Genomic DNA, 25,712 nt, shown 5'->3' on the forward strand with positions numbered 1-25,712 from the left:
GCTCACCACACAAGACTAATACAGCATGGCACACACTCCTCACAGAAGCTCCCCAGAACACAGAACCATACACCTGCTTCCCAAATTTTACTCAGCACAAACACTCCACTACAGTGTTGTGGTGCAGACTTCACACACACACTGAATTAGTGACGCTGTGCAAGGCAAAGATTGATAAGCACAGTCCTATGAGGGCACAAGGATAAAAACAATTCCACAAGAGAGTGAAAAAATGTTACAGCCCTTGAGCCAACATTCCACATATCACACCCCTCAATTTCTCTTGGCATCAGGCTGCAAAAGCCAGGATATGCCTCAAAGGATGGAAAGGAAAGGATGGTATTTAAACTTTGTTTTCTCCAAAGAAACCAAGGGCCTCTCCTGCTGCTGCTCTCTGTGTGATGCCAACCTTTACTTTCCTCTAGATCCAGCCACCTGACTGGGTAGGGCCGCTGCCCAGAACCTTCAGCACTAGGAACAGCAGGGGAGGGGAAACCAGGAGAAAGGGGAATGTGTAGAAAAGCTAGCCCTCCCAGCACAGAGTGGCTGGGTGAGAATGAAACCAGCCATAGAATGGACAGAGCACTTGTTGACTGGGAGCCAGGATCTGTGTTCTAATCCTGCCCCCCGGTGACCTCCCAGGGTGGCACCAGGCCACAGGTCCCTCCACTATCAGTCCAGATGTCTGAGATACTTCCATCAGATCTATAGCTCTGGGTCAGATGTCAACAATGAGTTGGGTTCTTGGTCACTCTTCCTGTAAATAGTTATAATAGTTAAGGTTTTTCTCAGCTCTTCCTATGTATATGTTAGTGCTTTATCTTATTTCATCCATGAAAACTCATTATTATTAGCCTCATTTTACAAATGAGGAAATTGAGGTACAGAGGATAAGTGATCTGCCTGAGTATCCTAGGAGGGACAATGAGGATTCAAGTGCAAGTCCTCCTTAGAGTATGTTGGCTTTTGTTTTTTTTAATTTTTTTTTTCTTTATTGATGTTAGAGACAGAGAGGAAGGGAGAGGGAGAGACAGATAGAAACATCAATGAGAGAGAACATCAACTGGCCGCCTCCTGCATGCCCCCCACGGGGAATTTGGCCCACAACCTGGGCATGTACCCTGATCGGGAATTGAACCGGCGACCTCTTGGTGCATGGGTTAACACTCAACCACTGAGCCACACCGGCTGGGCTGTTTTTTTTGTTTTTTTTTTTAAGAGGAAAAAATATACATCTTATTTTTTTTAATTCAACTTAGTTCTTTAGTCATGTTTTAAAATGCAAAAAGAGCCCTGGCCAGTTTGGCTCAGCGGTTGGAGCCTTGGCCTGTGGACCAGAGAGTCCTGGGTTTGGTTCCCGCTAGGGGCACGTACCAAAAAATAAATTGTAATAGAATCCATGTGACATCAAGTTTAAAAAAAAAAAAAAGTAAAAAGATACCCTCATCATTTTATGTTTATAGCCCTAATATAGTTATATGTTACATAACATATCTTCTAAATAAGAGCCCAGCCCCTGCCTTCCCTGGGCCTTCTGGTCAACCCAAAAAATATCCAAAACTCAGTCATTTCTCACTGTGTTCCTCTCAGAGAAGTATTTTTAAAAGGGAAGGCAGGATGAGGATATGCAAAAGAAGAATATTATCCAATCGTGGAAATTTGAGTATAAGCATCAAGTAGGAGTACACATTTTAGGGGAAGGGACCAAAGAAAAGGATTCTCAAAGCCAGTATTTCAGATCTCACACAGTGAGAGTGCAGCAACCCCTCGCAAACCTGGTTCCTGAGCTCCCAGGCTGCCTGAGGCCTGCGCAGGGGCCAGGGCTGGCCAGCATCCCAGCAGGATCACCGTACAGCCCTGCCCAGTCCCTATCCCTCATCTCCAACAAAGGACTCCAACCCCTAAACTGCTAATAACAGAGATTTTAATGCATAAGGCACAGTGTGAAGCTGGATCACTAAGCATCCTCATACCCAAAGGGCCCAGCAGGCTGAGCAATAGCAGCAGAGACCACCTCCCCACCACTGGGCAACCTGGAAAGCCCCTGGAGGAAGGGGGCATGCAGTCTTTGGTATGGTGCCTAGGGAGAGGAAGTGACAAGCATGGTCCCAACTACCCCTCTGGGGGTACAGCTCTTTGGTCTGAAATAACAGTCAGTGCAGACATCCAGGGGTAGAGTTCTGGGGGAGTCAAGGTAGCACTGTGCCCCAGGGCTGGGCAATCCCTCATCCCTCATAAGCAACATGTGGGCTTCTTCTTGCTGGCAGTTAGGTAGAGGTTGTTGTCATCGCTGTTGATGCCTGAAGAAAAGAGGGAAATATGTGAAGCAGAGATTGGAGGTTGCCCATGCTCTTTGCCACCCTCATCCAGGTGGGCACTCACGAACAACATCCCCAATGCGCCGGGCCCCCGATTTCTCCAGCTCAGCTAGCACATTGGCCTCAAAGGTCAGTGCTGCCACACGGAAAAAGAATTCTCGGACATTTTCACCTGACAAAGGGAACAGATGGGTGCTTAGGGGCAGTTCCAGGCCTGGGGTCACTGGGCACAGCTGGAGTTATAGGAGTGAGAGGCAAGGTAGGCAGGAATGTCACAGCAAAAGGAAGAAAGCCTCTTACCAGTGAGAGATGACACTGCCCAGTACTCAGCCTTCATCTCTTGGGCCACCTTGATTGCATCTCTCTCCATTAGCACATACTGAGCAGGAGTCTGAAGGAAAGTCAGAGTCAGATGGGAGGGTTCCTTCACCAAGTTGGGAAGTACCCCCACTGGCACACTCACACTCAGGTCTTTCTTGGAACCCACAAGGAAGAGAAGCACACTGGAAGGGTCGTTCTCCTTGAGCGCATCAGCTAGCCACTGCCTGCCACAGATGGTGGACAGCAAGAGATGAGTTGGGCAGGCTCTGTTCTCTGACACTCATATGCCCAATTATCCCCTCTGCTTCTAGATGCACTCTTCCCTTCTCTACCATGCCCCTGACCACCCCTCTTTTCTGAACCCTCTCTTCCCAGAGCCCCCATATATTTCAGTACCCCACATACTTGGTATGTTCCAGAGAGGCGACATCATTCAGGTTGAAGACAATGATGATGGCTGAAATAGCGACAGAAACAGTCTCAGGTTGATGGAGAGACATTACTGGCTCACTGCCACAGCCCTAGATTAGAAGCACCCACGAACCCCACTTCACCTTACCTTGAGCTCCTCGGTAGTAGGTTGATGCAATGCATTTGAATCTTTCCTGTCCAGCGGTATCCCAGCTGGGAGGAACGAGGGGTGAAACAGAGGTATGGGGATGGGGGAATGGGTAGGTGGAATGCAGGTGTTAGAGAAAGAAATTGCTGGAAGAGGTAGAGAAAGAAACACTTACAGTTGTAGACTGAAGGGGATGCCCAACACTTCAAATCGTTCCATCTCAAAGTCCACACCAATTGTGGCCTTGTAATTCTTATCAAAGGTGTCTTTGCAGAACCTGAAGTGGAACCAGATGCACGGGCCCTGAGCCCAGCCCATCTGGCTAGGCCTGGCCCTATCCTGCCCAGCCCAACCCAGCTCAGTACCAGCACCCTCTTACCTATTAATGAGACAAGTCTTCCCCACTGACAGGTCTCCCACCACAATGACCTTAGAGATCTTAAATCTGCTGGACACAAGAGGAAGCAAGAGTGGGCACTAGTTCTTTCACTCTAGGGAGTCCCAATGTTCCCTAATAAGTCTACAAAGGTAGCCGTACCCAGGCTGTGGTTGCCATAGATACCAGGCATCTGCTGGCCAAGAGTGTTTTGTGTTTCAGTATCAAAAAGACATGAATTTGAATCCCAGCTCTCACATTTACTCACTGTGTGACTTAGGATGAGTTCCTTAGCCTCTCTCTCTCTCAGTTTCAACATTTAAGTAGCGATTTAGAATATATTTTATTGGGTTGTTGTGAAGGTTAAAATGAGATAAATGTTCTATATTCTGAACCGAACCCGGGCCTCTCTGGACCGCAGGCTGACGCTCTAACCGGTGAGCCAAACCGGCCGGGGCAAGGCAAAAAAATTTTTTTTAAAAAGTGGCAACTGTTATTAGTATCCCCCCCCTTTTTTTTAATAAGGCTCCTTTTTAATTTTTTAATTAATTTATTATTTTCTAGAAAGAAAGAGAAAGGGAAAGGGATAGAGAGAAACATCGACTGACTGCCTGGCCCCTACTGGAGATCAAGCCGGCAACCGGGGCATATGCCCTGACCAGGAATCGAACCCGTGACTTCTTGGTCCATGGGTCGATGTTCAACCACTGAGCCATACTGGCTGAGCACTGGTATTCCCTTTTTACCCACAACTGGACTCACAGATGTAGGTACAGACCCCCCCAACCCCGCCCTGGGGCTCAAAAGGATTGTATTTGGGAAGCTGAGCTGAGGACAACCCCCTTCTCTGTGTCAGAAACTGAACTGTCATTTTTCTAGCCAATCCCGTCTCATTAGATTCACCTGCTGGAAATAAAGGGGTCAACACAGGGACATAAAAAGGTGGAATAACCATATAACTGGCAGAGGGTGCAATGTAGACCCAAGCGGGTGGACATTACCATTGCTTTGACTAGAGTTTCCTGGGGCTTGCTTTCTTTGTTTTGGGCGTCTCCAACTCACCCCACGGTGCCTGTCCGGTGCTCCTGGCAGGCGCAGGTGACCCGGGGGTGGAAGTCTTTGTGCACGTGCAAAGCGGCCTCCTTCCTCAGGTACTGACAGGGAAGGAGGAGAATGAGACTCACCCACTCCTAGCCCTTGTCCTGCAGCCAAATAGCTAGGGGCTAGGGTGGGGAGGGGACCACCCAGAAGCAGCAGGCCTAGCTGGGCGGCAAGGCTGGGCCCAAGCCTCTGGTCTGGTGCCGCCTCCTCCCCGCCCATACACCACCGCAGCCAGAAGCCCGACGTGGCCCTAACGCCTACCTGGGGCAGCTCCGCTAGGACGCGGTCCCTCCGCACCGGCGCCAGAATGTTCATCTTGCCTGCAGCCTTGTCGAGCGCCCTGAGAAGGCGCCGAGGCCTGATCCGCCCCAGCGACCCGGGCCCGTGGAGACCCGACAATCACCCGCGACCGAGGAGTCCCGACTATAACTCGGGGCCACTGGGAACCTACGGGAGCCCGCGGCCTCGGGGACGCTACGACCACCGCGGGCCACGGGGATGAGACAATCACCCGGGGCTGGGGTGAGCCCACAATCACCCGGGCCCGGGGCGTCCCGAAGACGACTCGGGGTCGAGGAGACCCCTCGACCGCCAAATGGGGGCGGGGAGTCCCGTCCCGGGGATCCCGGGCCCGCGCAGACCCTACAATAACTCGGGGCCGAATAGTTCCTACAATAACTCGAGGCCGCGGAGACCCGACGTCAACTCGGGGTTGAGGCGGCCCCACCATAACACAGTGGTCCGGGGGCTTGAAGCGGCCCCACCACACCGGGTCAGTGTGGGTAGGGGCAGCGCTGCGAGGCCCGCAAACTGCTGGAGGAGGGGGCCAGGGGCCCAGTCCGCTGCAGAGCCCCGCGTCCCACTCGACTCTCCCTCCTCGAGCGCTGTAACTTGATCCCCGGAAATTCCTGGAGAAGGGCCGCCCCCTGCCCCTCTCCCGGCAGCTCCCGGTCTCTCAGTCAGCCCGGGACTCCCCATCCTCTCCTCCACCGCTCTGTCCTAGCTTAGACTCCCCCGCCAGACGCCTCTTCGGGGACCAAGACCGCCCCCACCCAGGCTGGAACCTGCCCAGATAGGGATTCCCCAGGTTGCTCTGCCCTGCACCTCTGTGCCAGGCTGCGCCTCCACAGGGACCCTTACCCAGCCGAATTGGTGATGGGGAATCGGTGATTGCGCAGCATGTGGCTGCGCCAGGACCGGCGGGGAGGGGTAAGGGGGAGAGAAGGGGCCCAAGGAGAGGCGGTGCTTCCCTCCTCAACTCCAGGCCCAGGACGTGACTCATAGAGTCTGCCCCCGCTCGCCTTTCAGCCCTGGGAGGTGAGGGGGGGAGCGTAGAGGGGATGCCAGAGGCGGAGCTGGATGCCCACCTTGGAGATAGCCGACCGAGGTCTAGGGTCTTCTCCTCGAAGGTTACCGTGTAGGTTGAGGGGTGAGGTGGCTGAAGACCAAGCCGCCTCCTCGAGGGAAGATAAAGGAGGGCTAGATGGACCGGGAATTCCGCCCTTTGAGGAAGTCACTGCTTTGGAACATGGGGACTCACCTCGGGTATGGGCGTTCTTCGAATCGATCCCTTTGCAATCTTCCCAAGGACAACTTTTCCATTTTGCAGTTCTGCAAGATAGAATCAGTAGCACACAACAAATCTCACCGTCAAAGGGGAAATCAGGTTCCAAGAGGCGAGAGAGAAAATAGAAAGGGAGGGGGTGAAGGCAGGGTAGACACCGATCCTCAGAGAAGCAAACTAGAGTTTACCAAACTTTTCTGTGTCCGGAACGGAATTTGAGGATGCAAAGATGACTGGGACAGGGACGGGATTGTGAATGGAATTATTCACAAGAAGAACTAGCGAATGCTGGAGAAATCTATGCGCTGGGTTTGGAATATTGCTAGAGTTTCTTCAAGGATCTTGTCGGGAAAACACAAGAAATCTGTCATAGGTCAACAGGGGAGGTTTGGCCACCTTCTGCCTCCTCTGGTACTTTCCTCCTCCACTCCGCTTGACTCGATTTTATTTATTTTTTGCCTCCAAATCACCGTTATTGATAAGCCACGTATCCTTTTGGGACCTCAATTTCCACAAATGTTGTTTGAGGGAGTTGGGCCTGACAAATTCTGCTCTAGCTTTCTAAAACTTTGCCTCACTCTCCCAGAGTTAACCTAATTATTCCCATTACAGTTTGCAATGTTACTGTCTCCTGGAATTGCAATCCTTTTCCCTGAAGTTGCTCAAGATGACACGCCCTCTGGGCCAGACGCGAGTGGCACACCATCCACACGCCGCAGCAGATAAACACGTCTCAAAAAAACTACAACCCCCAAGAAGCTTTAGGCTCTTGCGAGGGGAGGGTTGGCGCATGCTTAATCCCTCTCTCGAGGAAGTTAAACCTAACTACTATTCCCGGTGGGCGCCGCGCTGCAGGTCATCCAATCAGCTTTAAGTATAAAACATCGCGAGTCTTCGGTGCTACTTGGCTCTATAAGCCCGTGTGAACAGGTCTCGGAAACCCTTTTTAAGAAGATGGCGCCGAAGGCGAAGAAGGAAGGTGTGTACTGGGACTTGGGGGGAACACAGCTGGCTGGCCTGGGATCCCCGCAGAGTGAACGAACTGAAAGGACAGTGGCTGAGTTAAGACTTGGGGTGTCAGCTCCCGAGCTGCTCCTCCCGTTTCGGTTACGAGGGGGTGCGCGTGTGCTCAGCCGCATGGACTGGGCTCCAGTTGAAGGGGGTTGGGGAAGGAGCCGACAGCCAGATAGTCGACTGTGGGGAGCTACAGACCTGCAAGGAATCAGTACCCTCAACTTTACTTCCTTTACTTTTTTTATTTAACTCCTTATAGGCGGCTATATACCCTCTCGGGTGGCTGTGTGATGTTATATATAAAACTACTAGCACGCATCCTGGCAAATGTCAATCGTTCGGTCTTTGCTAGTTACTTTTATTCCATGTCGTATCCCTGGAGTTACTCCAAGTTTGCCCCAGTATCGTGCATATGATGGAAAAACTTTAACCTGAGACTTGTGATGTCTTCAAAGGAACCACTGATGCACATGTGGCTTGAGGCGCTCACTACCCTTCTTGAGGCCGGAAGTGATCATTTCTTAATCCCGCACGCTCATTGTCTTTCCTTCTCTCAGCCCCTGCCCCTCCTAAAGCCGAAGCCAAAGCAAAGGCTTTGAAGGCAAAGAAAGCAGTGCTGAAAGGCGTCCACAGCCACAAAAAAAAGAAGATCCGCACGTCACCCACCTTTCGTCGGCCTAAGACACTGAGGCTCCGAAGGCAGCCTAAATATCCTCGGAAGAGCGCACCCAGGAGAAACAAGTCAGTACTGCCCCATCACCCCCTCCACACACACCTCCTCTTCCAGATTATAAGAGAAGGTTTATTTAGAAAGTTACAGAGGTAGTAGAAGTGAGTCAGCCGGGCTGTGTACGCCCAGGAAACAAGTTGTAGAGGCAGGATAAGGGCCCTTGGAGTTCAGGAGAGAGAAGGGCAAAGGTTACCCCTTGAGGGGAGCAGGAAGGGGAAAGGAATGATGAGGGCCATACTCTTGAAAAGATATTGGAGCCCAGTGGGTGTGGCTATTAACTTGAGCATCCTCCCAGGCACCAGGTCACTGGTTTGATTGTGGTCAGAGCACATGCCCAGGTTTCAGGCTCCATCCCCAGTAGTGGGCGGGTGGGAAGCAACCCATGGATGTTTCTCCCTTCCTCATTCTGAACCCAATAAAAACATTATTTATTATTATTTCTTAAATCCTCACCGAGGATATTTTTCCATTTATTTTCAGATAGAGTGGGAGGGAGGGGTGAAGAGAGAGAGGCAACCAAGGTATAAGGTACATATCCTTGACCAGAATCGAACCTGAGACTTTTTTGTTTTGTGGACCCATGCTCTAACCATTAAGCCAAACTGGCCAGGGCCCAAATAAAAACATATTTAAAGAAAGAAGGGAAAAAAAAGATGTTTAGGTATCCTTCATTGGTAATTATCAAATTTGCCAAACATAGAGCATGGCTTCTCAAAGTCTACTTTTTTGGAATTATGAAGTAGGACTTAGATGTTCTTTGTTTTGGTGCTCCAGGTTAGTTCGTTTCTCATAGCACCTATTGCTGTAGTGTAGGGTGTAATCCTGGAGAGTGAGGATGTGGGATGATTCTAGGTTGATAAGGGAGATGCATTCCTCTGTATTGGAGGATGAAGGCCTGCAACAGTGTATGGAAACTGCTGTTCATTCACTCCTAAATTTTTACATTCAGGTAATGGTTAGGGAGAAATGGGCAAAATGTTAGGGTACTTGAGTATTTTGGTGTCATGCTGATGTTAATAACTGACCTCTTAGGAACCACAGATTAGAGTAGAGCCATGGTGGTGGAAATGAATGGGTTTCTACGCCACCCACTGCTTCCTAAGAAAAAGGCAGGCAAGTGGGTTTTGTCTGGCTGTGAAGGAAAGAACTTGACAGGCTTTTACCCCCCATTAGGACCTGGTATTTAGTGTAATGAGAGGTTGAGACCTGACCTATAGCTTCAAAATGGGATGATAGTGTCCATGTGAATAGAGTCTTGCTTCTTTTAATTTCAGGGGGGATACTGTGTTGCAGGTGTGTTGAAGCCACTGGAGGTTTAACCTGAGCTGTAAATAAAAAATTGATTTTAAGAATTGATGGCCCACCCCCAGCCAGTGTGGCTCAGTGGTTGAGCGTCAGCCCAAGCACCAACGGGTCATTGGTTCGGTTCCTGGTCAGGGCACATGCCCAGGTTGTGGGCCAAATCCTCAGTTGGGGGGATGCAGGAGGTATCCAATTGATGTTACTGCTCGTTGATGTTTCTCTCTTCTCCCTTCCTCTCTCTCTAAAGTCAATAACGAAAAAAATAAACTCTTACAAGTTTTTATTTTAAAAAGCCCTGCCAGTGTGGCTCAGGGGTTGAGCATTGACTCATGCACTAAGAAGTCGCCAGATCGATTCCCAGTCAGGGCACATGCCCAGGCTGTGGGCCCAATCTCCCAGTGAGGCATGCAGGAGGTGGCCAATCGATGTTTCTCCCTTCTCCCTCCCTCTCTAAAATCAATCAAGGAAAAAAAGAAAAGAATTGATGGCCCACAAGCCAGTTTTCAGCGACCAAAGAGGGTAGAAATAGCCCGCCCAGCCTCCTAGTGAAGTGCCATCATTCTTTGGAACTATATAACCTGAGTTTCAAGATGTTGTATTCTAGTTTTGTGCTCTTCGGTTTTAATTTCTCAAGTCTTCAATTTTATCCAGAAACATGCCCTTCAGAAATGTTGAGGATAAATAAAGAATGAAAGGGTTTGGGACTAAAAGATGATTCTTTAATTACTTAAAGGGTAAAAGCCCTTCAAGTGAAAGAGCACATGGTTTTGCTCCCAGGCTGAGGCTCTGGGTTCTTAGGTTTCAGGGTGCAAGTGATGACACTGTTCAGCGACCAAAGTCTGACAAAAGTGATTGCTATTCATCGTCTGATGCACCTGGGCTCCAAAAGAAGGCTCATCATTTCTTCTACTGGGCTCAGGTGACCCCATTTTACCTCCCCCAGGCTTGACCACTATGCCATCATCAAATTCCCCCTGACTACTGAGTCAGCTATGAAGAAGATAGAAGACAACAATACACTTGTGTTCATTGTGGATGTCAAAGCCAACAAACACCAGATCAAACAGGCTGTGAAGAAGCTCTATGACATTGATGTGGCCAAGGTCAACACCCTGATCAGGTGAGGGGGGGACCCGTGGGCTGGGGCCTCAGTCAGAAGCCAGGAAATCTGAACGGCATAGGATTCCTTGATGCTGGGGTCAGAAGTAGGTTTCAGAGTTCAAACCTTGAGAAATGAGCAGCCCCTGCTGTCCTTTGTATGGTGTGGGGACTTTTGAGGAATCAACAGCTGTCCTGCCTCTAGGACTTGATTTATGGGGTTGATGCTCATTTTCTCGATCCCTATCTTTAGACAGAGGCTGGCCCTAGAGTAAGAGAAAGTTTATGTCAGATTACCTGGACTTAAATGTCCTGTGGTGTTTCCCATAAAAGGGATTTGGCTTTGTAGCCTAGTAGCTTCCCTAGCTTCTGCAGATGTCAGGGAAAAAAGCACTATTTGGAAAAGAATGACATGAACAAAGGAACCCCTGGTGCATTAGAAGACTGGGAGGAGGGTATGGGGGCAGTGAAGGCAGCAGGGACTAAGGCTGCCTTTTCTACCCTAGGCCTGATGGCGAGAAGAAAGCATATGTTCGACTGGCTCCTGACTATGATGCTTTGGATGTTGCCAACAAAGTAAGCTTCCTTTGGTACAGAATTCCTTAACACCCACCCCCTGGATGCAAATGATGTGTCTGTTAGTGACCAAAGCCTGACTTTTGCTGATTAGTCTTAACTGACTGACTGCACCCCTCTCCTTGTAGGCCCAACCCTGTGCCCACATTTTGCTTTTTAACCATGACATTCCAGCTTAATCTTCACATTTCAACTTCCAGTAACAAAGCTCCCTTTTGTTTTTCAGATTGGGATCATCTAAACTGAGTCCAGCTGGCTAATTCTAAATATAAAAATTTTACACTGCATTGTTTCTTTATGTTCATTTCTGGTTGGGCTACGGGAGGCCATACTGTGGCATATACACACTGAATAATAATAGTTTGGGCAAGACTCTTGGTCTACTTACCCTTTTGGAACACTCAGCACTATTTCACCACACTTGTTAAAATCCTGGAGATGGGAGCTCAGCAGATATTTGTGGCCCAGACTAGGGTTAGTCTTGACTAGAACAACTAGAATTTGCCTCTCTCATAGGAGTAAGTGAATAAGCAAGAAGTTTTTTAAGAACTCCTTCCTTTATCCCAGGAAGAGGCTTTGCATGAAACCAATACCCAGTTTTCATTAGCATCCATTTCAGGGCAGTGTGGGTTGGATATCTTTCAGGTAGCACCTTGTCCCCACACCTATCACGTCCAACCGGTCTGTCGGCTTCCCTCATCCCTTGCCCAAGAAAGGACAAGGACTTCAGAGGAGTGTTTTCATTAGTGTTTTCAATAGTGGGTGCAGGCTTGAAAAGTGGAGAGGCTGGATGCCCCAGGTCTGGGGCTCTCATCTCAGCTTATGCATGAGGCTGTTAATTGGCTATTTGCTGTCCTTGCCTCAAGTACCAGGCTCTGTGCCTCTCACTCTGTTAAGAACTTGTCTTTCTGTCGTGGGCTGGGTTCACGTTCAGGGCAGAAGTCCGAGCGGAGGAGGCGGGAAAAGTAGATGAGTATCATGATGTCCAGCATGAGCAGGATACCCAGCAGAAAGGTGCCTAGTGTCCTCTGATACGCATATTGCATGAAGAAATGGGTGAGGTAGGCCTGAGGGGCCAGTCGGAAGAGAAAATACATGACCAAGTTGACATACTTATTGATCCTGTAGAGGAGTAGATCCTGGGCATTGTTGATCTTCATCATCATGCGAATGGTGAGGAAGATGTTGCTGACCTCTACCAGCAGTGTTAGGACACCCCCACCTACAAAACTGCTCCAAAAGATGCCTGAAAAGAAGGCACCCATGGCCTAGAGGGCAAAGGTGAAAACAGGTTAGAAAATAGATGCTAAGGCGTTTCTGGAAGTTGGTGTGGGAATATCAAGGCTGTCAGATTATGGGCTGGATCTATTTGCTTTCTTCTGGCAAATGGTTTACAGTGAGTTCACAATTAAATTTTGATCCCTGTGTAGGTTACAGTGTGAGGTACTAAGTGAAGTTATGGATTGCTGGCCTCAAATACTGAACCAAGAGCACACACACATCAGCATCCTAGAATGGGAAGATGTAGGGCACGGTGGGAATTGAGTTAGGAAAAAAACAGGTTCAGAAAGGGCTTGAGACTACGCTTACTAGCAACAAGCCTATACCACACCCCCTGTTTCTCACCATGACATGATGGACCAGGTATTCCCAAGAAGCTCGAGCCTGACGACTAACCACGATGTCCACCGTGTCGTGGATGAAATAACCTAGCAGAGGGATGGGGGAAGAGGTCATGAAGGGGATAAGAGTCTTCTCCCTGTTCCCCCACCTACTTAAATGCTTACTGGGCAAGACTTACCTGCGGAGAAGCAAACGAGGAGATACCCAGAAAGCGACCATGCTGTCTCAATCTCTACCAGCATTTCGGGGGTCTGCCATACACTGAAAAGGAGGGAAGAAGGAAGGCTCTCACCAACCCATTCCCAAGGACCTTTCAACTCCCCTATTACCTTTGCCAGTCCCGGGGGAGTCTGGGCTCGCTCTATTAACTGGGGAGCATGGACGGGCTTGGCTGAAACACAGGTGTCTCCCCTTTCCCAGGTGAGATCCCCCTCCCCTGGGGACGCTGCTGCTCCGGATTGGATAGCCTTCCAGACTGGGAATCATGTGAGACTGCATGGTCTCAGCCTGCCCACGAGTGATGGGGAGAGTAAGGCGGGATCCCCTAGCTACTTTCACTCCCCCCGGTCCTTCACTCACCACAGCAGAGCCCAGATCCCTGACACAATGGAATGGGCGAAGGAGACGAGCAGGTTGTGCCAGCGCCAGGTGCGCAGAGGGTCGGCGCGCACGTGCGCCGGCAGAGGCAGACGACAGAGCGCGCGCCGCAGCGCCCGGAAGGTCAGCGTGGCGCCCAGGAGCAGCAGCAGGGCGGGGTGCAGCAGTGGGGGCATGCTGGCCCTCCCTGCCGTCGGTCTGTCCGCCCTCTAGGCGGCCTCCTCGTGCTGATCGGGGAACGGGGTTCCCTCTCGGGCCAGTCCACCCTGGACGCCTGTCCTGCCAGCCAGCAGCCTCACACAGTTTTTCGCGGAGCCCTTTAGGCCCTTTCGCTCCTCCCGTCCCCTCCCAGCGGGCCTCTGCCCCCGCCCCTAGCCGCCTGCGCCCCCGCCCCGCCCCGTCCGCCTGCCCCGCCCCTCCGGCGCCTCTGCTAAGCGGAGGGCACGAGCTTCATTTCCCTGGGGGCCTCCCGCGCTTCGCCTTTCCCGCAGGACTTCGGGGGCTGTCCTGGAGCGCCGCCGCCGAGGCACCCCTCGTTGGCGCCTCTCAACTGCCGACTCGTTCGCTTGGCCTCATTAACTCGCGTCCCCTCTTTCCCCGGGGCCACCGGCTCCCCGGCTTGGGCGGGTTTTGCGAGAACTCTCTCCACCCTCAACTCCTTTCTTGGCAGAGCTGATAGGATCCATCACACACCCACGACTTTTAAACCCGGGCTCTGGATACGGGTTGGAGCTCCGCCTTAGACAACGATCTCTGCCCTCTCCCTGTTCTTTCACTCGATCACTAGATTCTTCAGGCTAGAGATCGACCTGTTTACCTGCCTCTACAGCGCCCCGCACGGAGTCGGTGCCTAGAAACTACTGACTAATCCATCACCACTCCTCCTCCTAGCCTCCTTTTGGACTTCTGGGGCCAAGCGGCTGTAACAATCTTCCTTCAGACAGTCCCAGCTCTCTTCTCCCGGCACCCTGAAGGCTGGAGCGGGAAAGACCGCCGATTTGTCTAGGCTACTAGGGTGACCCTCTCTCTTCAGGCCAGTGGCCTGGAGCAGTTGCAGCTTGTGGCCACTAGGTGTCAGCCTGTACTCACCGTGGCGTGGGATCTATCCTCCTCCCCCTTCTAAAGAAACAAGGTGGTTGTTTTTGGGGGAGAGTTAGCCAGCTAAACTCTGGCGAACTGAGAAGCGGCTAAGAGCCGTGTGGGGAGTAGGAAGTAGGGGTGGTAAAAGTGAGAGGGGGGGTGGAGGAAAAGAAAGTTGTAGTTAGGGGCGAGGGAAAGGGTGCTGCGAGGAGGAAAAGCCAGAAACCTGAGGCGCCAGAGACAAAGGGGCCGAGAGGTTTGGGTGTTTGTTTTGCCTTCCCTGATGGCGCCAAGGTTACACATTAAACCCTGTGGGGCTCTTGGGTCAACCAAGGCCCCATGGGTTTCTAGGTGAGAGCACGAGTGTCTCAGGTGAGCGGTTTTCCCCCTTTGCGCTTGCACTCTCCCCTTTGCTCACCCAGTAGTTTTGTTTGCCAGCCAACATAGGCCAGAGTCCGAGAGGGGCCCGCCTGAGGCCTTTCTAGTGGTCATTAACACGTGGGCAGGTTTGGGCACCCTTTGGAGTGATGGGATGGGAGCAGAAGATAAACACACATTCTTCACATTCCTCACCCACTCGGAAATAAGGACGCAATCCCTTAGCTAAGCACTATCCTCTTGCTCCTAAACTGAGCTTGTATTGACTCGTGCAGTGCAGGAGGTGCCAGGGAGACATCTGGAATTAAACTGACTTCTGGTCAAAACCCTAAACAACCGTACTAACCTCTGGGCAGAAGCCTAGAACCCATATCGGCCAAACGGCTGTCTTTCCTCATCTCCCTGACGCTTTCAAGATTGTGATCCACTTCCCTCCCATCTTCCCTTAAGGAGGTTCTCCCTAGCTGAGCATTGAAGGCAGATTACCCTGTGGCAGCATTGTGTGTGTGTCGCTGAGGGTTGAGCTCAGCGCTCAATAGTCGGAACAGCCCGGAAACCGTGTCACATCCTCCGCAGGTGAATCAACTTGCACAGGTCGGGGTTTCCCTGGTCCCTCCCCAGGCAAACACGAAACTAACCGGGCTCCCTGCCCTATAAACCGAGAGGAATGCTCTCGGTTCAGTTTTGGTAGTGTGTATCGTTTGCGTGCCAGTGAGAATCTGCTTTCTTTCCGAAATAGAGTCATTAGTGGGCAAATAGGGGGACAGAGAGAGGTCGGTCCTCGCTTCTCACCCTCACTCGGCAGGGCACTTCTACGGTCCTAGGAAGCTTTGTGAAGGCCGGATGCAGTCACGAGTGTGGGAAGGTACCGTGCAGGCCATTGCAAAATGCGCCAAGAAATGGCATATCGCCCCTTGCTTCCTTGGACCCTGGAAAAGCGACCCTGCGAATCCATGTTGCAGGAACGGAGCAAACCCGCAGAGAGGTGCGGGGATGAACCTGCCGGTAACCCCACTTGTTGCTGGGGTTAGTTATTTTGCAGCATAGGGGGCGTGGCTCTAGAGTGGGCCGGTCCGCGCAAGCGCAGCGTCTGGGTGTAGGGGGTTCCGGAAATTTGACTGAGACGAGATGGAGAAGTACGAGCGGATCCGAGTGGTGGGAAGAGGTGCTTTTGGGTGAGCCAGGGCTCTGGGGGAGGAAATTACTCAGGGAGAGGGAACATAAACCCCAACTCTGTCCTCGAAAGCGCTATCCGGTTAGCCCTGCTCCGAGGCGTGAGCATCCACTCTGGGAAGCCCCGCCCTAGCTTCCGGTCGCCCGCCTGGCTGGGCGCCTCGGCTTCGGAAGAGGTCACGCCCCCGGCAAGCCTAGGCGGCCCCGCGGGGTTCCTTCTGGTCTTTGCTTCCGGACTCGTTTCATTCAACAAATATTGATCGCCGGCTGTACATCAGGCTCTCAGCGCTGGGTATACAGTTAAGATAAAAACAGGCGTGATCTTTTCTCTCTCGGAGCTTACAGACTATAGGAAAAATGTACAAGAAAGAAGACATTGTTAAAGCAGCTATTAACAAGCTGCGAGAACAGTACAACGCCAGGGAAGTACTTATTTGGGGAAATTTCTCCGAGAGGTGAAGTTTAAAGCCAAGACTGGAGGAATGAGGACCAGTCAGAAGGTGAAAGCAGAGCTTTTCAGGTGGAGGAAACAGCATATGTGAAGGTCCTCATGGGGAAAAATTCAGAGTATTCAAGGAACTGAGAAAAAGACTGGTACAGTTGGGATGTAATGGGCAAGGTAAAGAATGCTTCCTCTGTTTTTTTGTTTTTGTTTTTTTTTAATGCTCACCTCTCGCTCATCTTCAGATAGAGCGAGAGGGAGACGGAGAGAGGGAAACATCAACTGGCTGCCACCCCCATGACCCCAACCGAGACGGGGACAAATCGCAACTGAGGTACGTGCCCTTAGCCCCTTAGCGGAACCGATCCGGGTCTCTCTGGACTGCGGGTCGATGCTCTAGCCGCTGAGCCAAACCGGCCAGGGCAAGAATGCTTCCCTTTTTTATTTTATTTTTTTAAACTTCTAATTGAGCCCAGCCAGTGTGGCTCAGTAGTTGAACGTGGACCTTATTATGCACCAAGAGATCGCCTGTTCAATTCCCTGATTCCCGGTCGGGGCACATGCCCAGGTTGTGGGCCCGATCCCCAGTGGGGGGCGTGCAGGAGGGAGCCAATGGAAGTTCTCTCTCATTGATTTTTCTCTCTCTCTCTCCCTCTCTTTCCAAAAAATCAATAAAAGAAAAAAAATAAAATAAAATTGATTTTTTTATTACTATTTTTTATAATCCTCACCCAAGGATATTTTTCCATTGATTTTTAGATAGAGTGGGAGGGAGGAAGAGAAAGAGAAGCATCGATGTGAGAGAGACACATCAATTGGTTGCCTCCCAAAAGACCCCCAACCTGGGCCAGGACTGAATGCACAATCAAGGTACATGCCCTTGACCGGGAATCGAATCCACAACTCTTCCATCTGCAGGCCAATGCTCTAACTGCTGAGCCAAATTGGCCAGGGCTTTAATTGATTTTTAGAGAGAGAAGAGGGAAGGGGGAGGGAGAGAGAGAGAGAGAAACATCAATGTGAGAGGGAAACATCCATCGGCTGCCTCCTGGCTGCTTCCTGCTCACCCCCTACCAGGGATCAACCACAACCCAGGCATGTGCCCTGACCCCAGTCAAACCCACAACCTTTCAGTTCACAGGACTAAGCCCAACCAACTGAGCCACACCAACTGAGCCACACCATCCAGAGTCTAGCCTTATAAGCTCAAGTAAGCATGTTGAATTTATTTGCAGTGTAAAAGAAAGAGGTTTAACCAAAGGATTTGGCTTGATATGATTTGTATTTTTTATCACTCTGGCCCTGGCCGGTGTGGCTCAGTTGGTTGGAGTGTTGTCCTGCACCCTGAAAGGTTTGAGAATGTGATTCCCAGTCAGGTCACATATTTATGTTTCGGGTTCCATCCGGTGGGGGTCATACAGGAGGTAACCTATCAATGTTTCTCTCTCACATTGATGTTTCTCTCTGTCTCTCTGTTTCTCCCCCCCCCCCCGCCTCTCTAAAATAATAATAAACAACTTAAAAAATATTACTCTGGCTGCTGTGTGGTTGTGGTTTTAGATTTGAGGGTAGCAGGAGTGAAAGGGACCATTTTGAAGGCTAGTGCAGTGTTTTAGGCAAGAAATGAGGATTTAACCCTTGGGAAAATGAATAGATTCACGATATTTTGGAGGTAGAAACAGGATTTACTTATGTGTTAGTGTGAAACTGAGGAAGGATTCTGGCATGATTTTCAGGTGTCTGACTTTAAAAACTGGGGATGGTGGTGTTATTTGCTGAGATGGAAGAGACTGAAGAAGGAAAGGTTTGGGAGCAGGAATCAAGAGTTTTATTTTTAATTTGTTAAAATTTAGGATGCTTGTGAGACATTCAGGTAGAGATGCAAAGCAAGTAGTTGGCTATGTGAGTTGGGTTCAGAGGTCTGAGCTGGAGATGATAAAATTAGATGATCATCTTCTAGCCCATTCATTCAGCAGATACTGCTTGAGCTCTTGCCATGTGCTGGCTGGCGTACGTACAAGGTTATGCACTAGGAATGTAGTGGTAAACAAGAAAGAACAAGAACCCTGCTTTTATGGACACTGACCACAAATTTGAAAGAAAATACTAATAATATGAATGGCTTCCATTCACTGAGCATTTTCGATGTGCCAGGCACTGTGCTAAATACCTCATATGCATGTTTTTCATTTGATCCCCTCAACAACCATGTCAGGTCATTTCTGTTTTCCAGATGATAATGTCACATAATCCAAGACCAAATAATTAGTAAGAGGAGGAGCCAGGATTTGAACCCAGGCAGTTAACTTCAGAGTTTGAGGAAATGTAAAAAGATCAAGACTAACTTTACCTCATTAGGCCTGTGGTGAAAATGAGTCTCAAATAAGTTAAATAACTTGCCCAAGGTCTCATGGAGTTTGTGGTTAGTCCTCCCCATTCCTAAACTCAGTGTTCTGTGCATTTAGATGACCTCTTAGTCTAGGTGCCATTCCCCTCTCTTAAGTCTGGTCACCAGTCAGTCACCAGGTTGATATGTGGCTGGAGGCTAAGCTGGTACCCATTACTGTATTCTGTGTCCTTAGGATTGTACACCTGTGCCTGCGCAAGGCAGACCAGAAGCTGGTGATCATCAAGCAAATCCCGGTGGAGCAGATGACCAAGGAAGAGCGGCAGGCAGCCCAAAATGAGTGTCAGGTCCTTAAGCTACTCAACCACCCCAATGTCATTGAGTACTATGAGAACTTCCTGGAGGACAAAGCCCTCATGATTGCCATGGAATATGCACCAGGTGGGCCGTTCTCCTTGCACTGGCCTGGCTCCAACTGCCTTTCACCTCTAGGACAGACAGACACAGATTAGCCATCTTCCTTCCTTGGAATGGGCTTGGCTGAGGGTCAGAGGTAATAGAATTCTGACCCCAGTAGTATGACGGGGGGAGGCCCTTGCCCTGTCTGGGTGTTTAGTTTCATAAAAGGAAAATCTCAGGCCTAGAAAAGACTGGATCTTGACTAGTCCCTTGCTGCTGCAGGCGGCACCCTGGCTGAGTTCATCCAAAAGCGCTGTAATTCCCTGCTGGAGGAGGAGACCATCCTGCACTTCTTTGTGCAGATCCTGCTCGCACTGCATCACGTGCACACCCACCTCATCTTGCACCGGGACCTCAAAACCCAAAATATCCTTCTTGACAAACATCGCATGGTTGTCAAGATCGGAGACTTTGGCATCTCCAAGATCCTTAGCAGCAAGAGCAAGGCCTACACGGTGCCTGGGCATGGAGGGGATCGCAAGGGTGCTGGAGGCTTTGAGAGCCAAGGCCCACTCTGCAACCTTATCTCCCCCGCCCCACCCCCCAAGGCCTTGGCCCCTTAGTCCCTGGCTGGGTTGTCCTGCAGGAGGAAGCACTTTGGCCTGCTTGGGGGAGGAGCTGTCTCCAAGTAGCCCTTGGTCTTCCCTCCCTGGACTGTAATTAGCTTCCCTTCTGCAGGTGGTGGGCACTCCATGCTACATCTCCCCTGAACTGTGTGAGGGCAAGCCCTATAACCAGAAGAGCGACATCTGGGCCCTGGGCTGTGTCCTCTATGAGCTGGCCAGCCTCAAGAGGGCCTTCGAAGCTGCGGTGAGTAAGCACCCCCAAGGGGACAACCAGGAAATCTCCCTCTAAAGTCCCTGCTTCAACTGCTTCTGTGATTCTTCTCTTGTGGCTGAGTCATGTCTCCCTCATCAGACTGGTGGATTACCCCAAGGCAGGGCTGTGGCTTCCCTCAGACTGTGAGTTCCTCAGGGTAGGGCTTGAGTCCCCCCTTTAAACTGAGGGCTCCTGAGGGCAGAGTTCCCCCATCAGATTAGGGACTCTCCTAAAGGCCAGCTTTAAGTTTTCCCAATAACCTGGGAGTTCTGAGGACTTAGCTGCTGCTTCCCTATCAGAGGTTCTTGATCATTTTGTAAGTCCCCTCACCAGACTGAGGTCTCCTGGGCACAGGGCTGTGACCACCCATCAGATGAGGGGCTGAGGCTAAAGCCACCTAAGAGCCTGGCCTGAGGCTCTGGCCAACCCCACAACTTGGTGCCTTCGCAGAACCTACCAGCACTGGTGCTGAAGATCATGAGTGGCACATTTGCACCCATCTCTGACCGGTACAGCCCTGAGCTGCGCCAGCTGGTCCTGAGTCTGCTCAGCCTGGAGCCAGCACAGCGGCCACCGCTCAGCCACATCATGGCGCAGCCCCTCTGCATCCGGGCCCTCCTCAACCTCCACACGGACTTGGGCAGCGTCTGCATGCGGAGGCCTGTGCAGGGAGTGGGGGAGGGGGCCCTGGGTTGCAGGGGCACCCAGTGGGGCATAAGGGCTCTCAGGGAAAGTCCCCCTTTCCTACATGTGTGAATACCAAGAAGGGTCGGTCCGTGTCCTGAGGCCCCCGTCTGTCCCACAGGGCAGAGAAGTTCCTGGCCACCGGCCCGCCCATAGCCCCTGGCAGCACAGGGAGCAGGACCACAAGTGCCCGCTGTAGGGGTAAGTCCAGCTGACCTTCCAGCTCCCCTCGGACACCATGCCGTTCCCACCAGTTTCAAAGGCCTGATGAGCCGTTCCCACAGGCGTCCCCCGGGGACCTGCACAGCCAGCCATTCCGCCGCCGCTGTCATCCGTGTACGCGTGGGGCGGGGGGCTCAGTGCTCCTCTGCGGCTGCCAATGCTCAACACAGAGGTGGTCCAGGTGGCCACCGGGCGCACACAGAAGGCCGGTGTCACTCGCTCCGGGCGTCTCATCCTGTGGGAGGTGAGCATGTTGGGGTGAGCCCAGTGAGGGGAGGGCATGCCTTAAGGAAGGGGGTGCTCAGGTTCTGTCCGGGCTCTCCCCTGTCTGCTCTGCAGGCTCCGCCCCTAGGCGCTGGAGGTGGAGCCCTGCTCCCTGGGGCTGTGGAGCAGCAGCAGCCCCAGTTCATCTCACGTTTCCTGGAAGGCCAGTCAGGTGTGACCATCAAGCACGTGGCCTGCGGGGACCTCTTCACAGCCTGCTTGACTGGTTAGCATGTCTGGAGACTACTCTGTGCAGGGAGTGGGGGAGGGGTCTATGAGAAGCCCCCCACCCCCTCCCAGCAACTTCCCTCTTAGTATCATTTACAAACTGGTCCCTTAATAATACTTCTATCCAGCCCTGGCCAGTTTGGCTCAGCGGTTAGAGCATTGGCCTGAGTCCAGAGAGACTTGGGTTCGGTTCCCGCTAAGGGCATGTACCTCGGTTGCAGTTTGTCCCTGGCCCTGGTGGGTAGTGCGGGTATCAGCCACTCGATGTGCCCCTTTCTCGTTGATGTTTCTCTCTCTCCCTCCCACTCTATCTGAACAAAAAATGGAAAAATGTCCTTGGGTGAGGATAAAAAAAATAAAAATAAAAAATAATACTTCTGTCTAGCCTGGCCATTTGGCTCAGTGGATTGATTGTCGTCCCATGGACTAAGAGGTCCCAGTTCGATTCCCTGTCAGGGCACTTGGTGGGGTTACAGGCTTGATCCCCAGTGGGGGGCGTGCAGGAGGCACATCCATGTTTCTATCTCTTCCTTCCTCCCTCTCTCAAAAAATCAATAAACACATATTTTACAAAATAATAATAATACTTCTACTAGTTGCTGAGCACCAGGGGTTTACTTACACAGTCTCTCTTAGTCTTCACAGTAGACCTGGCAAGGTAGTTATAGTATCCCATTTGACAGATCTGGGAACTAAGGTTCAGAGGCTAAGTCACTTGTCCAAAGTCACACACTTGGGAAAAGAGACCCTTGTCCTTATTTCTCCCCCATTTTATTCTTCCAGCCTTGGCCTCCAACTAGTTTTTTCTGGTCTATCTGGAAAAACAGCCTAATCTCTCTCCCTCTCCTTTCCTCACTTCCCCCTCCCAAGACCGAGGTATCATCATGACCTTTGGCAGTGGCAGCAATGGGTGCCTAGGCCATGGCAGCCTCAATGACATCAGCCAGGTGGGTGTTGCATGTACCTTGGGGAGGAGGAAGTAGGGAACATGGCAAAGTGCCTGTATGAGAGTTGACACCCAGGTTGGGGGCAGGGGAATCTTCAGCAACCACAGGTCCCTCTAGCTCCCAAGCTGCACCTGTTCTGGGCAGTATCAGGGGAAGTACAGAAAGACCAGGCTTCCCCAATGGTTGTGGTGGTGGTGGTGGGGAGGGGGAAAGTTAAAGAAATAGCCATCTCACGAGAATTTGCAGCCTCCAACTTTGTCCCTACAGGGGATGTTGAGTCCAGGCCCCTTGCCCACAGTTTTTTCTCTCTCTAGCCCACCATTGTGGAGGCCCTGCTGGGCTATGAGATGGTGCAGGTGGCCTGCGGGGCCTCTCACGTGCTGGCTCTGTCCACTGAGCGAGAACTATTTGCCTGGGGCCGTGGAGACGGTGGTAAGCTCTCCACCCTGTTCCAGCCTATAGCTCCACCTCACAGCAACCCCCAGCCATGATTTGTTCCCCTTCGTACCCACCTTTCACCCCATGGCCCATTTTCTCCTCCCTCTTTTCTCTCCAATTCCATTCATTTTTTTCAATCAGCAAATCTTTATTGTACAACCACTATGTGCCCACCCTGTGCTGGGTGCTGAGACAAGATGAACAAGATATCACTTCCTTCAGGTACTTCTGAGGAGATTTTATTCAGCCAACATTTTTCATTGTGGCCCTCTCTGGGTCAGGCATCAGGCTGGGCATTGAAAATAGAGATGACTTAGATGGGTTTCCTGTCCTCTTGGAGGACTCTGGTGGGGGGAAGGACAAAGGACAGACAGCATCAGGGCTCCACCCAAGGTCCAGAGGTGTGGGAACTCAAGGAATGGCAAAGGACACCACCTGGAGGAGCAGTGATGGCATCTGAACAGGGCCTTAAAGGAAGAGTAGGATTTTGACCCAAGGAGGGGCCAAGGAAGGGCAGCCTTCACTCATACTGTTACTCCCTCTCCTGGCGGTCTCATCCTGGCATCGCCAACTCTAAAGCTCAAACTAGCCCCATCCTGGCTTCATCTTACAGGCCGGCTGGGACTAGGCACCAGGGAGTCCTACAGCTGCCCCCAGCAGGTGCCCATGCCCCCAGGACAGGAAGCCCAGCGGGTTGTATGTGGCATCGACTCCTCCATGATCCTCACTGTGCCTGGCCGAGTTCTGGCCTGTGGGAGCAATAGGTAAATAGGTGCCCCAGGATGTCTAGACTACCCCCTTGCCATCTAATGTTGCCTGCTAATGTTCCATCTGTCATTGCCTACCCCCCAACAGGGATTAGAACTGAGGAGGACTAAGGGTGCTGTGGGTTCAACTCAGGATGTGATCTGTCCTCTGGTACATCAGCTTCTGCCCTGATAGGTGGAGGCAGGACAGTCTATACAAACTGTGTCAGTTGGCCTTGGCTTCTGGTTCTGCCCTTAGGTTCAACAAGCTGGGCCTGGACCACCTCTCCCTGGGGGAGGAGCCTGCCCCCCACCAGCAAGTAGAAGAGGCTCTGAGCTTCACACCACTAGGTTCTGCGCCCCTGGACCAGGAGACACTGCTGAGTGTGGATCTAGGCACTGCTCATTCGGCTGCTGTGACTGGTGAGTAGGACCTGGACAAGAAGGCAGGAGGAGGACACTCCTGACTTCTTTGGGACCTCAGTTGAGGCACCCCTTTTCATCCTTTCTTCTCTCCTCCCTTATAGCCTCTGGTGACTGCTATACTTTCGGCAGCAATCAGCACGGGCAGCTGGGTACCAATGCTCGCCGGGTCAGCCGGGCACCTTGTCAAGTGCAAGGTCTCCAGGGCATCAAGATAGCGATGGTGGCCTGTGGGGATGCCTTCACTGTAGCCATTGGGGCAGGTGATTAGTGGGTCCTATGGGGGCAGACAGGGGCATGGACAGACCCATGGGCAATGGGGGTTACCAAGCTCAGGTCTGCTGAACTCAGCAACCTCATATTGGGGCTAGTACCGCAGTCTGGGAGGACAGCTGCTCGCTAAGCTGTATCCTCTTCCCTTTTCCCTCTTTGGGATTCTCTTTGGCAGAAAGTGAAGTATACTCTTGGGGCAAAGGGGCCCGAGGTCGACTGGGAAGGAGGGACGAGGATGCTGGACTCCCTCGTCCAGTGCAGCTAGATGAGACACACCCCTACACAGTGACTTCTGTGTCCTGCTGCCATGGAAACACTCTCCTGGCTGTACGCCGTGAGTTACAACATTTTCCTTCTCAGCTACATAGGGTTAATCCAGCTGGTTCCTGCCCATACCCCCATCTCCAGTGGTCACAGCCCAAATCACTAAAAGCATCTTTAGGCCCCAAATAAATGAAAGCAGAAGCTGTGGGATAAAACTGAGTTTCCTGCCTGGGGTGAGCAAGGGTGGATACTTTGGGGCCTCATTGAAAAGTTGCCTTCACTGCTCCCCAGGGCCCAAACACATTCTTTCTCCTCTGCTCCCTAGTCCAGTTTAGTTTGAACCTCATTTTCTGGTCTGGCAGAGTCCAGGGCCCAGTGTGGAAGTGGGAGCAGATGTGGGTGATGCTTATTGGAGGCTCTGCCTTCTGGGAGGCTCAGAGGTTTCTCTTTTGTACTCTCTAGCCATTACAGAAGAGCCAGTCCCTCCATGAGGCACCTGGATACACCTCTGGACCACCCTGATATCGCTTCTCCTCTGAAAGTTCTTGAAAAGTACAGGTGCCTGAAGCATGACTGTCCCTATTTGCACCCCCTGGATTATGTCCAATGGGGAATTAGTGAAGCCCCTACACTGCTTTTGGCCCTGAATATGTAAAACTCAACCCACCCTATTCCCCTAACACCTCTCTCTTTCTTCCCTACCACTTCTCTTAAGTCAATGCCCCCAGGGTCTAGCTTGGCTAGAGTTGGAAGCCAGACCTAACCCTTGGAAGCAGAGTGGTCTTCAGAGCCTTGGCAGAAAAAGGCTGGAGGTGGATGTGGCTCCACCCATACCCTTGCCCCTTCCAGTCGATTAGAAAATGAATTCTTGGCCCAGCTGGTGTGGCTCAGTGGTTGAGCGTCAACCCATGTACCAAGAGGTCACCTGTTCGATTCCCGGTCAGGACAAATGCCCAGGTTGTGGGCCAAATCCCCAGTTGGGGGCATACAGAAGACGGCCAGTTGATGTTCTCTCTCATCGATGTTTCTATCTCTCTCTCTCCCTCTCCTTCCTCTCTCTCTAAAATCAATGAAGAAAAAAAATATATATATATATATTAAAAAAAGAAAAAGAAAATGCATCCATGGCCCTGGCCAGTTTGGCTCAGTGGTTAGAGTGTTGGCCTGTGGACTGAAGGGTCTCAGGTTCGATTCCTGGTCAAGGGCATGTACCTGGGTTGCAGGTTGGATCCCAGGCCCTGGTCAGGGTCACGTGGGAGGCAACTAATCAATGTGTCTCTCTCACATCAGTGTTTCTCTCTCTCCCCCTCCCTCCCTTCCATTCTATCTAAAAATGAATGGAAAAC

The 25,712-nt window shown here is 51.4% G+C and overlaps 4 protein-coding genes and 4 non-coding genes across 17 annotated transcripts; 6 read left to right on the forward strand and 2 right to left on the reverse strand.

Moving 5' to 3' along the window:
* Positions 1 to 1,904: 1,904 nt before the first annotated feature.
* Positions 1,905 to 5,947, reverse strand: RAB34 (RAB34, member RAS oncogene family). Of its 3 annotated transcripts, XM_036269623.1 has the most exons (11): positions 5,816 to 5,947; positions 4,937 to 5,149; positions 4,637 to 4,728; positions 3,578 to 3,643; positions 3,374 to 3,475; positions 3,199 to 3,263; positions 3,045 to 3,096; positions 2,782 to 2,863; positions 2,619 to 2,709; positions 2,383 to 2,490; positions 1,905 to 2,300 (listed from the first exon to the last, which is right to left on the reverse strand). In XM_036269623.1, the coding sequence occupies exons 2-11, from the start codon at positions 4,988 to 4,990 to the stop codon at positions 2,233 to 2,235; spliced, it is 780 nt and encodes a 259-aa protein (XP_036125516.1). In that variant the 5' UTR covers positions 4,991 to 5,149; positions 5,816 to 5,947; the 3' UTR covers positions 1,905 to 2,232. The 3 variants fall into 3 exon arrangements, with proteins under 3 accessions (XP_036125516.1, XP_036125515.1, XP_036125517.1); XM_036269622.1 differs by lacking the exon at positions 5,816 to 5,947 and having other exon boundaries at positions 3,578 to 3,646; positions 4,937 to 5,068; XM_036269624.1 differs by lacking the exons at positions 2,383 to 2,490; positions 5,816 to 5,947 and having other exon boundaries at positions 1,938 to 2,300; positions 3,578 to 3,646; positions 4,937 to 5,068.
* Positions 5,948 to 7,094: 1,147 nt separating this feature from the next.
* Positions 7,095 to 11,246, forward strand: RPL23A (ribosomal protein L23a). 2 transcript variants are annotated; one of them, XM_036269546.1, is made up of 5 exons: positions 7,095 to 7,218; positions 7,811 to 7,994; positions 10,229 to 10,405; positions 10,890 to 10,959; positions 11,186 to 11,246. In XM_036269546.1, the coding sequence occupies exons 1-5, from the start codon at positions 7,194 to 7,196 to the stop codon at positions 11,198 to 11,200; spliced, it is 471 nt and encodes a 156-aa protein (XP_036125439.1). In that variant the 5' UTR covers positions 7,095 to 7,193; the 3' UTR covers positions 11,201 to 11,246. The 2 variants fall into 2 exon arrangements, with proteins under 2 accessions (XP_036125439.1, XP_036125438.1); XM_036269545.1 differs by lacking the exon at positions 11,186 to 11,246 and having other exon boundaries at positions 10,890 to 11,004.
* Positions 7,660 to 7,723, forward strand: LOC118635129. Its single transcript, XR_004960467.1, has one exon. It is a non-coding gene; the product is annotated as a small nucleolar RNA SNORD42 (small nucleolar RNA).
* LOC118635134 lies at positions 10,091 to 10,161 on the forward strand. Its single transcript, XR_004960472.1, has one exon. It is a non-coding gene; the product is annotated as a small nucleolar RNA Z17 (small nucleolar RNA).
* On the forward strand, positions 10,753 to 10,820 carry LOC118635130. The gene has a single exon (XR_004960468.1). It is a non-coding gene; the product is annotated as a small nucleolar RNA SNORD42 (small nucleolar RNA).
* On the forward strand, positions 11,003 to 11,074 carry LOC118635135. Its single transcript, XR_004960473.1, has one exon. It is a non-coding gene; the product is annotated as a small nucleolar RNA Z17 (small nucleolar RNA).
* A 455-nt stretch (positions 11,247 to 11,701) lies between the features above and the next one.
* TLCD1 (TLC domain containing 1) lies at positions 11,702 to 13,355 on the reverse strand. Its single transcript, XM_036269544.1, has 4 exons — positions 13,162 to 13,355; positions 12,761 to 12,843; positions 12,586 to 12,668; positions 11,702 to 12,227 (listed from the first exon to the last, which is right to left on the reverse strand). Exons 1-4 carry the CDS (start codon positions 13,353 to 13,355, stop codon positions 11,844 to 11,846), a joined length of 744 nt encoding a protein of 247 aa, XP_036125437.1. The 3' UTR covers positions 11,702 to 11,843.
* A 2,374-nt stretch (positions 13,356 to 15,729) lies between these two features.
* NEK8 (NIMA related kinase 8) lies at positions 15,730 to 25,328 on the forward strand. 7 transcript variants are annotated; one of them, XM_036269669.1, is made up of 15 exons: positions 15,730 to 15,812; positions 18,835 to 19,040; positions 19,281 to 19,513; positions 19,737 to 19,868; positions 20,328 to 20,536; positions 20,683 to 20,762; positions 20,846 to 21,027; positions 21,123 to 21,273; positions 22,146 to 22,222; positions 22,537 to 22,654; positions 23,274 to 23,424; positions 23,666 to 23,829; positions 23,934 to 24,092; positions 24,278 to 24,436; positions 24,829 to 25,328. In XM_036269669.1, exons 1-15 carry the CDS (start codon positions 15,766 to 15,768, stop codon positions 24,855 to 24,857), a joined length of 2,097 nt encoding a protein of 698 aa, XP_036125562.1. In that variant the 5' UTR covers positions 15,730 to 15,765; the 3' UTR covers positions 24,858 to 25,328. The 7 variants fall into 7 exon arrangements, with proteins under 7 accessions (XP_036125562.1, XP_036125560.1, XP_036125564.1 ...); XM_036269671.1 differs by lacking the exon at positions 24,829 to 25,328 and adding an exon at positions 16,156 to 16,429 and having other exon boundaries at positions 15,760 to 15,812; positions 24,278 to 24,609; XM_036269667.1 differs by lacking the exon at positions 24,829 to 25,328 and having other exon boundaries at positions 24,278 to 24,609.
* The last annotated feature ends 384 nt before the right edge of the window (positions 25,329 to 25,712 follow it).

Source organism: Molossus molossus, unplaced genomic scaffold, assembly GCF_014108415.1.
Source record: "Molossus molossus isolate mMolMol1 unplaced genomic scaffold, mMolMol1.p scaffold_m16_p_19, whole genome shotgun sequence".
Lineage (NCBI taxonomy): Eukaryota > Metazoa > Chordata > Mammalia > Chiroptera > Molossidae > Molossus > Molossus molossus.

Coding starts and splice junctions, on each gene's coding strand:
- NEK8 (XM_036269666.1), top strand. CDS start 18,785: ATGTGGCTGGAGGCTAAGCTGGTACCCATTACTGTATTCTGTGTCCTT. Junction 20,537..20,682: donor GGCAGCGTCTGCATGCGGAG/GCCTGTGCAGGG, acceptor TCTGTCCCACAG/GGCAGAGAAGTTCCTGGCCA. Junction 24,093..24,277: donor CACTGTAGCCATTGGGGCAG/GTGATTAGTGGG, acceptor TCTCTTTGGCAG/AAAGTGAAGTATACTCTTGG.
- TLCD1 (XM_036269544.1), bottom strand. CDS start 13,355: ATGCCCCCACTGCTGCACCCCGCCCTGCTGCTGCTCCTGGGCGCCACG. Junction 12,669..12,760: donor CCTCGTTTGCTTCTCCGCAG/GTAAGTCTTGCC, acceptor TCCCTCTGCTAG/GTTATTTCATCCACGACACG. Junction 12,228..12,585: donor ACCTGGTCCATCATGTCATG/GTGAGAAACAGG, acceptor TTTGCCCTCTAG/GCCATGGGTGCCTTCTTTTC.
- RAB34 (XM_036269622.1), bottom strand. CDS start 4,990: ATGAACATTCTGGCGCCGGTGCGGAGGGACCGCGTCCTAGCGGAGCTG. Junction 4,729..4,936: donor TCCTAGCGGAGCTGCCCCAG/GTAGGCGTTAGG, acceptor CTTCCCTGTCAG/TACCTGAGGAAGGAGGCCGC. Junction 2,301..2,382: donor GCGCATTGGGGATGTTGTTC/GTGAGTGCCCAC, acceptor TCTTTTCTTCAG/GCATCAACAGCGATGACAAC.
- RPL23A (XM_036269545.1), top strand. CDS start 7,194: ATGGCGCCGAAGGCGAAGAAGGAAG. Junction 7,219..7,810: donor GCCGAAGGCGAAGAAGGAAG/GTGTGTACTGGG, acceptor TCCTTCTCTCAG/CCCCTGCCCCTCCTAAAGCC. Junction 7,995..10,228: donor AGCGCACCCAGGAGAAACAA/GTCAGTACTGCC, acceptor TACCTCCCCCAG/GCTTGACCACTATGCCATCA.